The following is a 12,217-nucleotide window of genomic DNA, read 5'->3' on the forward strand; positions in this document are numbered from 1 at the left end:
CCAGTCCCAGGCTGTGAGTGTAAAAGGTAAACACTGTTTGTAGGCAAATATGAGGAACCTGTTACAATAGCGTGTATTAAATAACATAAATGTGAAAGCATTCCATTAGCACACTGTAATAGGTTACACCAGCAGAAAGTTTTAATCATGTACAGTCCTGCTTTTATTAAACCAAAAAGATAAACATCATTTTTGGTTTTAATGCTGATAGATTACAAAGTATTTGTACATTTTGTGACTAAATATTTATTGATTAAGTTCTATATTGTGGTTTTATGTCCCTACGTCCCATGTTGGAGACCAAATGTGGCCTCAGTTGTCAGTGGTGTATGTAAAACCAATGTTATCACATGATGGTCCTTTGAGACCTTCGACTCAAAAAGGCAAATATCATTTTCAGACTAGTGCATACTCAGCATCAACATATTGACTTGATTACCATGTCTGAGAATAATAATAATAATTTTAAAAAAGACAACAAGAAGCCAGTACACCTACAGACCCCATGTCTTACATCCACAGTCTGACCTCCTGTTTTTTGGAAGGCTGTCTAAAAGCTGAACTCTCTCCCTGTAATCTCTGTGCTTCCCACTCTTCAGCTCCCTGCCATTCCGGCCCTCCCCAGCTCAACAACCTTCACATACCAGTGGATACAAGAACACTGTTAAAAACAGTAAAGACTGCAGTAAGATTGCTGGGTGAATTGCACTGCTACCTAACTGACAAAAAACTGTGGTAAATTCCCTTTATATTTCATTAAAATATTTTTACATGAGTATAAAATATATTTTAAAAAAACATCACTTACTTTTTGTTTGAGGAGGGCAGTTTTGGGTCGCAGTGTGATCGGCGGTTTGGCGACATCAAGCGGTAGATTAGATTCATGCCATTCATCCTCCACCGAGGAAAAAAATCCCTGCAAAGTAGCATCGCTTAGCAACACCGCAACAAGGTCGGCTCCCGAGGTTCTTTCTTCGCCGAGACTGCCTGGTATTCACTTCGAAAGTGAAGATGCCTAAAAAGAAAGAAAAGAAAGGGAGTGACAAAGTAGAAGAAGAGAAGAAAAATAAGCCAGAAACAAGTGGAAGTGAAGATAAAGACAAAATTCTGTATCTGACTCACATACAATATTTGGACGAGCAGCTGGAGAGGTAAAGAAAAAGATTAACTCTACGTTAAAACTTTCTCTTTTAAATGTTTGCAAAGTTATATTGAGGACAAAGTATTCTTCAGTAATGATTTAGTTTCTTACAATTAATTTTATTTCTTGTGACAAAAAATACTGTAACTTTATTTCAACGCATACGTCATTTTTGTCGTTTTTTTCAATATTAGCTTTAGCTAATTAGCCTTTAATTCAAAACATTTTTAGTTATTTTCATACGTTTTAAAAAACATTTGTGTTGTCATTCACTTTATGGCAGTGTTTATGTGTCCGTGACTCTCTTTGGTTGTTTTTTTATCTCTTTATTGCTCTTTTTGTCTGTTTGTACTCTTCACTCTTAAAATTCTGTCCAGTTGTTATATTTTTATGGCATTTTGAAGCTTTGTATCCTTTGTCGACTATTTTTATTATTTCGTTGTCTTTTAAAGTGAAATGTTGTTTTTATTAAAACACTTATTTTTTGTATAATTTCTGGTCCTTCTATTCTATTTGGTTTTTTTGTTTTGTTTTTGTTTTTTATTATTATTTTATTTCTATATGTTTGTGGTAATGCTGTTGTTTTCGTCAGGTATCAGCTGAAATGCAGTGAATTAGAGAAGCAGAAGAAGCTCTTTGATTTCCAGTACGAGGCACTGGAGGCAGAGAAGAAAGACATCACTGACTACCTGAAACGCTCGCTGCTGGAAAAGGAAGATGAGGTGGAGGAACTGTTGGAGCGTCTGGAGAGTCTGCGTCAGGCCACTGACCAGGAGAGAGATTCTCTGCAGCTGAAACAGGACCAGATGAGGCAGGAACATCAAGAAGAGATTGTAGAACTGACCCGGGAGAACCGTAAACTTGGTGAGACCTTGACTTTTGAGTTGTTCTGTGGTCGACTTTAGGTCAAAGTTCAACACTTTTTGCTGCTGCACTTTAGATTAATGGGTATTTATCTTTGTAACTTATTAACACAGGAAGATTAAGAGGAAATAAACAAGTGATTAATTTTACCATAATGCAGAAACCCTCATTATTTAAACATTTAATATATATGTATGTGTATATGTATATATATTTATATGTATATACGTATGTGCATATATGTATATATATGTTTATGTATACACATACGTATATACATATAAATATATATACATATACACATACATATACATATATGCACATACACATATATACATATAAATGTAATGACGGTTTACCTGTCCTCTCTCCAGTGACCAGGCTGGCTAGTCTAGAGGAGTTTGAAAGTCAGAGGGAACAGCTGATGTCCAGTGTGGAGTCACTGGAGAGAAGGCTGGCCAGTGAGACAGAAGATCACAGGTCAAACGTCCACAGCCTGGAGATGAAAGCACTGCTGCAGAAGAAGAGGTTGGTTTTTGACTTCTGACCTGTTTGCAGAGACATCTGTGTGATACCATTTAAATACTGAACTGTGCTGGACTTGGCATTGAGTTTATTCCAGGTTGTCACTGGTTCAATGGCTAACTTACTTTAAGTTTGACATGTTTACATCTCTGACGTCACATGCCTCCTGTGCTCCTCCTGGTTTTCTCAAAAAGTTTTGAAAAAGAGATGGAGAGCCATGCAGCAGCCATGGAGGTGGAGGTGCAGAACCTGGTGAACCAGAAGGTTCCTGAAATGACCAGACTCACCCTTCAGGAGAACACAGAGCTCAGGGAGCAGTTCATCCAGCTCACAGAACAGGCCCAGGTGCTGCTGACGGAGAACTCAGGTCTGAAGAGTCATGTCAGTCGACTGACTGTTGATGTGGAAAACCTGGAGCAGATGCTGAGTGAGGTGTCCCGCAAGGCCTGCATCCACAAGAAGGTGACGGACATCAAGACACAAGCTTTCATTAAAGTACTTCACCAGGATTCACCGTAGATAAGAGTGATGCTTTCTGCCACCAGGTGGTGGAGCAGCTGACGGAGAAGTGTCAGCAGCTGCAGGAGGAGGTGAAGCAGAGCAGAGAGGAGAACCAGCAACTTCAGAACGAACATGACAAAATTCTAAATGAGATGAAAACACTGAGGTCAGTGGCACAAAAATGTGTCCAGATGTGAACTGGAGACCTTTGTCTTTGACCTTAGACAGATTGTAAAATCAAATTTTTTGACTTCAGACAAGACGAAACATCACTGTCTGCTGAGTGCAGTGCAAACAAGACAAAGGTGAAGCAGTTGGAGGAAAGATTACAGGTGGTGGAGGAGAAGAAGACTCACATGAAAAATGTCATCCAGGAAGCAGCCGACATCCTCAGACAAACTCTGATGGTGAGACAATAGACTCGAGCCTCATCCTTTTGAATCAGGACCATCAGGGGAGAAGAAAAAAATACATGTTTACTGACTTAAATGTTAATAAAAAAACAGAATAAAAAGCCAAAGAAAACTTGATCATAAAATTGAAGAATGAGAATTGAGCTGATATAATATTTAAGTAAATGGTAAGTAAGTGGTAATGGACACAAAACATTTACTCTTGACTATTTATTTTTTGTGTGATTTTGCCAAACAAAAGGACAAACAAAAAACCTTTTTAACGCAACCCTCTGCTTCCTGCAGGAGGCAGCAATGGAGCAGAACCCAGAGGAGGACACCAGCGTCCTCCAGTGGAAACAGCTGATGCAGAAGCTTCTGGTGGTTCTGAACAAAGCCACATTCTCAGGCCTCTTCAGTGAGAAAGTGGACGAGCCGCAGGCGTGCAGACCTTCAGCAGACGAGTATAAAACCTACTGTCTTCATCAAAACTCTGGACCAGGTCAGCCTGGACCCAATAGCAAGACCTGACATTGTTCTGGACTGATCCTGTCCCTCCTGTTGTCTCTCTCTCTCTCTCTCTCTCTCTCTCTCTGTCTGTCCTCACAGAAAAACAAATCTTGGTTCATCTACGAGTGTTCGATTTGAACTGGCCCGTCACAGGCCTGGAGACCTGGGCTTCGTCCCACCTGCTGCACCCAAACACTTCCTGACCAAGACAAGACACAGACTCATCCTGCCTTTGTCCAGGTTTGTCCCAGTGTCTGAACTCAGTCTGTGTCCATGCTCCGTCAGTGAGTACTTTAGTTACTTAATATTCAGATACAGTACCATCAGTACTGTATGACAAGCATTAATATAACTAAGAACAAAGTGTACAATGATGCAGTACTACAACACACCCACACACTCAAAAGCAAAGCATTGATGGGAATCAGATTTTTCCTAATAACACTAGAGGTACCCCAAGTATCACCAGTCGTGAAATGTATGGTTGTTGTTTTTTTTAACATCACGGATTCACATCTGTATTAAATAAAAACATGTTTTTTTTCTGTTTGTATAAATAATGTTCACACATTTGGCAGATATTGACATTTTCACAGCTACAATAAAAAGATGATCCTGTGTAATAGTTTAAAAACCAGGGAAAAACACATTTAGTCATAGAACTAGGTTCACTTTAATACAAAAACATATTTTATAACATTCTGTGAATACGTTAGAGGGTACTACTGTTGTAGAAGACCTCTGTGACTTTAGATTTCTGTAGTTTAGAAATGTCATTACTTTCAGTAAATGTGTGTTTTCACTGTTGTTATTCAATACTTAACATATTCTGTTCTGCCCTCAGGAAACCTCCTGGTGAGAAAACGTCCAGCCTCATCAACTGACCGACTGAGTTAGGAGAGAATCAGACTCAACACCTTCAAACTGTCAGTTAACAAACTTAAAGAGAATCATTTAAATGAACCACAGTAAAAGTTTGAAATGAGCCAGGAAATAAAAGCAAGTTTTTAACAATTCTGTTCTTAATGCCTGTTTGGAGACAGGGCAAGAGTAAACACTGGCTGTACTTGACTGTTGTCAGCAGGTGGCACTGTGGACTGACTCTGCTGCAACTTCACAACAATACAGAAAAATTGTGAACAAATAATAATTTTGTGTAGGACAAGTGATTTACTGTAGTATTGGAGGAAACGTTTGATGGGATTTTAGGTCCACCAACTCTATGATGTTATAATTTTGATGTATCCTTAATATTTTCCTTTTTCTCTATATATATTATTCCATTATTTTGATTAGTTACAAATAAAACAAGAGTCAAACTCAGACCTGCTGGTATTTTGTGTCTGTAAAATATACAAGTAAAACACGCACCATGTTTAGAAATGTATCTTGATTAATCACAATATATTGCGATCAATTGTAATTAATCATTATTACAAATGGAGATAAAACATTTTTTTATTCTTTATTCCATGTTTATTATTATATGGCAGTGTGTCAGGCACTTCAATTCTCACTTGAAGCTGAAAGTCAGCGCCTTGATGACCACGAGAGCTGGACAGAAATATCAGTTTACACTGAAGACAAAAACCGACTGGACGTGAAGACGAAAAAAAAACAATAAACTAAACTCTACTTACCAGCGTATGTACAACGAAATACATATATCTGCATTTAAAACTATAATTTGATAAATATATAACTTCATGAATCGTTAAAGTAGCAGTAGGTAATATTCAAAATACTGTGATTCTTCTGTTTAAATAGATATAACAGGATTCAAAGAAAAGTAAAGTTTCTCCGGTCACAATCGCGACGTCTGTGTGTAAGGGTTCGTTACATTAATCTGAGCTGGAAACAGCTGGAAAAGTGTGACACGGACTGGTGGGGGGGGGGGGGGGGGGGCCCCNNNNATCTGCGTATACTGTCTACTCTGCTGCAGTCGAACAATAACAAAGGTTTGATGCTCCTGAATGATCAACACTAAGCTTTGGAAATCAAAAAAATGTCAATTTAGGCAAAAAGAAACGGAAAAAAACAAAACAACGTAACATACCATGATTGAGTGTCGATTAATGTTGGTCTAAACTTATTATCTGAGACATAAATATCTTAGTGAACCTAATGGGACTGGAGGCACCGGCTGGTTACATTCATATTCAAAGGACACTTTGGGTTTGTCGTGGAGGCCAACAGTTTGTTTACACGTGTTCATGAAATACTTCTAAATCTCTTGCGTTTGGACTCGAAGGAGAAGTCCACTCGTCCATCTGAAGTTAAGGCGGCATTCAGGGTGAACCAATAGCAGCACAGGGTTTGTAGGAAGGGGCGGGGTGACTAATCGAACATGCCTCTCTGCGTGGGACTGGGCGACATCTTTCTGCCAAGTCGAGGGGTTCCCTGGAAGTTACAGACACAGATTATTTTAATAACCCGGGATTAAAAGTAGGATTTTGTTGATATCTGTCATTTAGTTTGTGCAAATTGTTATACTTGTATTATACTTTCCCACATGTGACATTGTTCTACATTACTGATTCAATCATTTGGATAAGTCACAAACACAGAATGCATTTTGAAAAACATTACACAATTAATTGCGATTAGTTGTGATTAATTATGATCACAATTAATCATAATTACTCGTGATTAAAATTTTTCAGCAAAGTTTCCATGACCAGAAAATTGGTCATTGATTTTCCAGGTTTCTCATGACGTGATTGAGTGACCCTGAGGTAGGTCGCAAGAGATTTTGTTTTGGGGGGGGGGGTCGTCTCGCATCATGTTTTCCAGGAGTTTACAAATAATGTCTTTTGACTTGGTTCACAAAGGTTTGTGACTTAAAATATGGGTCCCCAGAAAAAACTGTTCTATAGAGTCTGAGGACAGAGTGAGGTTCTACTGTCTAGATGTTTTAAGACTTGAACATGAATGAAACTTTCTTACCGGTGACTGGGCTTTGGAGAAGTTCACATGTGCATAAAGCAAAACAGCAATGTCCTTGTGTCCTGCTTCCAGAGCTATGGACAGGGCATTACTCTCATCCTGGAGGAGTGAAGTTAAAGTCAAGATTTTATTGAACAGCAAACGACATCTGCTACGAATGAAGAGTTTCTTTAAAAAATAAATAAATAACTGAACGTCAGTCAGTTTTCACTCACGTTGTCACTCAGCGTGGCGTCGCAGCCTGGTTGAGCGAGCAGCAGTTTGACGATCTCCACGTGGCCGTGTTCGCTGGCGCACATCAGCGCCGTGGATCCTTCGTCGTCCTGGATGTTGACGTCAGCACCGTGACCCAGCAGGGCCTGGACCATGTCCATCCTACCATGACTGACCGCCAACATCAGCCCCGTCTGACCGGCCTGAAAGAGACACAGCAGTGGAATGATGATGGACGCAACTTCACCATAGCACACCAGGTGTGTCCAAAGTCTGGTCTGGGGCCAATCCTTGCACATGCAACCAACTTGTCTATTTTTATGTATTTTATATAATATTGGTCCACTTTGAATTTTTTTAGCGCTTCAGCCCTTGCTCATGTAGTTAAACATTTTTACCACTTGAGGTCACTCAAGTACAAAAAGGACTTCTTTCTGCTTAAGGGTGCAACTTAATTGACTTCTGCTTCTAAATCCCAACCAAAAAATATACTTTTAATGTAATTTTAAAAAATACTTAAGTACTTCATATTCTGCCATGTACTGAAGTTCCATGTACTTCAAATCTAAAGAATGCATGGAGGTAGGTTGTGGTTGCCCTTCCACTGCCTTTTGACCTTTGACCCTGGTCCCTTGTCACTAACCTGGCTGGCTCGGGCGTTGACGTCGCCTTTGCTGAACAGTTCCTCCACTATATGCATGTCCTTGGGCGTCTCCACGGCTGCCAGCGCTGCCAGCATGATGGGCGTGTACCCAGCTTTGTTCTGCTGGTTCACGTTACACATGTCTGTAAAAACACACACGCGCACACACACACACACACACACATACACAGAGTTTGGTGAGTGATTGACTTGTCACACTGTGTCCATCAGTCTGATCAATCACATCCCCCACCCCCCCCCCCCCCCACCCCCCATCTCCACACAGACATAGGAGCAGCAGCCTATTCAGACCACAAGCTCGCTAGAAAAGGAACAACACATCACAGCCTGGGTGGGATGGAGGTGGGTACGAGGGTGGCACTGAGGCCGAAGGAATTGGGACGGAGCGAGGACAAAGACTACAATAAGAGCAGGGGGGTTGATGTGTGGTCAAAGGAGGACAGAGGAGACAAAAGAGCCAGGAGACAAAAGGCTTAGAGCAGCGAGTGGTCAGAACCTCATCAGAGACCACTGAACCTTCAGAGGAATCACTGAGTGGACGTGAATCCAGGAGGAGAGAGAGTTTCTGGAGAAGCCTCTGTTGTTGTGCTCTGTGTGTTACTGATCTATACTATTTTTTTTTAATTGGTTGATTGACTTTACGTTTTGCTTTGAATTTTTAATCCGTCGGGGTAGAAAGGTTTCCATTTCAGAAATGAATCTCGTTCAGAACAACCCACAAATTCACCCTGTTATTACTGAGTGGGTTTGTTTTATTGCATTGATTGTCTGGCTCTTGGATTTAAGTACAATTAAAAAAAAACACACATATAAAATGATGAGAGGAAGAGAGAGGATTTGTTGAAGAGAAAGTACAGTGTGTTGAGGATTGGTTACTTAAAAAAAAAAACTTCTGGTCTGGGTTTTTTTGGGTTTTGTCTGATGAGAATGCTGAGAAATAAAACTGAGCGTCTGCTACAGTTTGGTAAATGGATGATTAATGTTGAGGCGAAAAACGCAATAAAAGAAGGAGAGAATCTAGACAAGAATTCTTTTGGGACCATTTGTCAGAACTGAACCAGACAGAGTGGAAGATTTGGTTTGAATTCAGTAGAAACCCACAGTCATCTCTGCTGTGAGGTAGCAGTTCATGTAAAGAGTCAGGATGTACTCTACCATCAGAGGAGGAAGAAACTATGGTTTAAGATTTTTAAGTTGTGGCTCTGGAACAATTCTTAATCAATTTTGAAAAAAAAATCTCACTTGTTTCCACGATCGTAATCAAACCATAACATGCCCAGACATTCCCACGGCTAACCCTGAACTACGGACGACAAAACTATCTCACCTGCTTCCAGAAGCTTCTTCACCACCAGGAAGTTAGAGTGGGACACGCTGTAGTGTAGAGCGGTGTTCCCGTTGCCGTCAGCCATGTTGACGATGTGGCGAAGAACGGTGGGGGAGACGGCACTGAAGCCCACCAGGTAGTCCTCCACCATGGTCGCCAGTGCCGCCTTCTGACTGGACACACGGAACCACTCTTGCTGCACCGTGTTCAGACAGGCTCTCTGGGAAAATGACCAACAGGTAAAAGTAGGTTTTAGCAATGATATAAAATATTTTTTATATGTATATATGTGTATATGCATACACATATACGTATACATATACATATATATACATACATACATATAAATACATATAGATATATACATATATATACCTACATACATACATATAAATACATATACATATATATACATATACATATATACACATATATATACATATACATACATATATACATATATATACATACATATAAATACATATACAGTATATACATATACATATATACATACAAATATACATATATATAAACATATACATACTGTATATATACATATACACATATATATATACACATGTGAGTGTATGTGTATATACCATGCAGTGTTCAGACATATATAGTTAAATTATTTTTTACATTTTTGGGATATATATTTTTCTTATATATTTTTTATATTTAAATATATATTAAAATATATTATAAATATTTAAATAAATGTAAATATATTTTTCTTGGACTCCTACCTCATGCAGAGTCATTGTATAAAGAGGAAAAAAAAATCCCATCAGACACAGGTCAAAGGAAACTGACTGCTCACCAGATCTTTGCTGCTCACGGCCTTGGAGTCACTGAGGTGAGTCTTGAGAACACTGCACGCAGCCAACATCTTCTCAGTCAGCTCATACCTTTGGAGGAAAATAAAATAAAAAATTAAAAAACATCTTATCACTTAATTGCTGCATTTAATAACATATTTATTTATTATTTTTATTCAAATAAATGTAGTCTATTTTCAAAGACAATAAAACAGATGGCAGATGTTGACCTCTGGTAAAATAATATTTTTTGGTTATTAATTAAAATAATATGTTTTTGTTTTTTTTATTCATATATTCTTCTTGACTGACTGACCTGTCTCTGGTTTCCTGCATCTCTGAACTTTCGTCCACGTCCTTCTTCTTCACCTCCTCTGCTCCCTCTGGCTGGAACTCCTCTTTGGGATCTTCTGCCTCCACATTCCTGATTTCTTCTTTTTCTCCAGACTCCTTCTCCTCGTCTTCGTCCTCTTCCTCCTCTGACCCAGAGGAGCTGCTATCCTCAGAGCTGGAGTCGTCGCTTGACGTAGTTTCATACCTGGGCCACACGGGGGCGATAAAGGCACAGATTAAGACATTTCATGGCATACATTCACGAGAGAAAAAAAAGGTTATTTATGGAACTGAACATTTACCTAAGTAATTCCATCAGAGAAGTAGAAGTGTTCTTCACAAATGTTCTTTTAGTTTAAAAAGAAATATATTGATGGCTCAACTTGTGGCAAAGATCCAACAATCTTAACAAAGTTGTTGGACAGATTCCCGACAGTTTTTGAAATCAAACAACGACAATTTATTTTACGCCTAAAGTCAACATGTCATCTCCCACTCACCCTCCGTTCACACCCACAAACTGCAAGTTCTTCTTGGTGCCATTTGAGTCTGGTCGGCCATCTTTCTTCTTCATGATGGATTTGAGGGTGTTCTGGCTGCATGGCTGCCCTAAGGGACAGACAGGTGAACAAAGCACAATCATTCAGACAAAAGAAGCCACAAAGAACCAACGGCAGAGGACACATGACCTTAGTCTGGAATTTATGGTTCAGGAAGGGGGAAAATAAAAAAAATACTGCCTCCAAGTTCACCATTAACAATAAAACAGTCTCTGCTGCTGACAATTTATTTATTACAAAATACTGCCTTGGTTTGTTACCAGTATTAAAAATCAGGGAAAATTGAAAAAAAATAAAAGACATTACGATAGCTACTAGAAATCATTGTTTCTGTCTGAACTCCTGGTGCAACGTTTCTAAAATATCACAAAGCATTATGGGGGATTTGTTTGACCTTCACCATACAAACAGGTGGTAAATGATTTCCCTGTTGATTTATCGCCAATTAATTAGCATCTTAAACCTAAGTTACAAATTTACTCTGAGATAGTAAAAAAAAAAAAAAGATGCATTTACTAAGAGTGAAGTTTCCATAAAACCTGAATTCTAAAACCAGATCTGAGACCAGATAAAGAGGTCTGGCTAGAGGACAGTAACCAGTAAGTGTGTGCGTCTCATGTTCCCTCCAGAGTAATCTGTCAATAAGACACTGGAAGTTGCCCCAAACCCTCAAGTATCTCAGTCATTTTAAGTACAGGCCTTGAAAACCCAAATTCCAGCCAAAAGATCCAGAAGACTCTGCGCATCTGCCAAGACTTGCCCTGACGGTGGGGCCTCTCTCACTGAGTGTGTGTTCATGTGGTAACATGTATGCAGTGGCCTGGGTTTGGTGTGAGTGTGAGTGTGTGTGAGTAAGTAAGATGAGTCACTCAGCACATTTCCCTTGTTTTGACAGGTGGGAGAGAGTGAGGAGTGTGAGGTGAGGAACTCGTCAGGCTGACAAAGGCAGCTGTGGCAGCTTTTCACTGGTTTTACTGGTTTATATGAGAGGAAGGTGTGAAAATCCAAAGATTGTAAATTACAGATTCAACCGTCTCTGGGGAGTTTTTGTTTTTGTTTTTTTCTCCAGGCAAAAGAATTCATATTAATAAACTCAAGCTTTTTACTGTGAAGGAAGTTGTTAGTTGGAGTCAGAGTAGAAGACACAGAGGACAGAGCAATATGGAAATCAATGATTCGCTGTGGCAACCCCTGCAAAAAGTCAAAAGAAAAAGAAGTTTGTGATACATATACATACATATATATATATATACACATACAGTACATATATATATATATATACATATATAAATACATATATGTATGTATGTATATATGTATATATGTATACATACATATACACATACATGCATACATATATACGTGTATATGTATATTTATATGTATGTGTATATATATGTATATTTATATGTATGTATGAATA

General features: G+C 39.0%; 2 protein-coding genes across 5 annotated transcripts in view; one reads left to right on the forward strand and one right to left on the reverse strand.

Moving 5' to 3' along the window:
- The first annotated feature begins 914 nt into the window (after window positions 1–914).
- Window positions 915–5,554, forward strand: LOC103397806 (cilia- and flagella-associated protein 157). 2 transcript variants are annotated; one of them, XM_008336190.3, is made up of 10 exons: window positions 915–1,151; window positions 1,734–2,005; window positions 2,380–2,533; window positions 2,725–2,992; window positions 3,076–3,197; window positions 3,288–3,438; window positions 3,730–3,887; window positions 4,033–4,173; window positions 4,778–4,859; window positions 4,973–5,554. In XM_008336190.3, the coding sequence occupies exons 1-9, from the start codon at window positions 1,012–1,014 to the stop codon at window positions 4,815–4,817; spliced, it is 1,446 nt and encodes a 481-aa protein (XP_008334412.1). In that variant the 5' UTR covers window positions 915–1,011; the 3' UTR covers window positions 4,818–4,859; window positions 4,973–5,554. The 2 variants fall into 2 exon arrangements, with proteins under 2 accessions (XP_008334412.1, XP_008334411.1); XM_008336189.3 differs by having other exon boundaries at window positions 4,778–5,554.
- The window catches only part of kank1a (KN motif and ankyrin repeat domains 1a), a 41,115-nt gene continuing 34,284 nt past the window's right edge, over window positions 5,387–12,217 (reverse strand). For all 3 annotated transcript variants that reach the window (XM_008336185.3, XM_008336186.3, XM_008336184.3), the window contains 8 exons: window positions 10,735–10,843; window positions 10,218–10,439; window positions 9,904–9,991; window positions 9,084–9,303; window positions 7,736–7,878; window positions 7,095–7,295; window positions 6,880–6,978; window positions 5,387–6,333 (listed from right to left, as the gene is read on the reverse strand). In XM_008336185.3, the coding sequence (XP_008334407.1) occupies window positions 6,271–6,333; window positions 6,880–6,978; window positions 7,095–7,295; window positions 7,736–7,878; window positions 9,084–9,303; window positions 9,904–9,991; window positions 10,218–10,439; window positions 10,735–10,843 (1,145 nt within the window). In that variant the 3' untranslated portion in view covers window positions 5,387–6,270. The remainder of the gene's footprint in view (window positions 6,334–6,879; window positions 6,979–7,094; window positions 7,296–7,735; window positions 7,879–9,083; window positions 9,304–9,903; window positions 9,992–10,217; window positions 10,440–10,734; window positions 10,844–12,217) is intronic.

This window comes from Cynoglossus semilaevis, chromosome Z, assembly GCF_000523025.1.
Source record: "Cynoglossus semilaevis isolate Cse_v1.0 chromosome Z, Cse_v1.0, whole genome shotgun sequence".
Classification (NCBI taxonomy): domain Eukaryota; kingdom Metazoa; phylum Chordata; class Actinopteri; order Pleuronectiformes; family Cynoglossidae; genus Cynoglossus; species Cynoglossus semilaevis.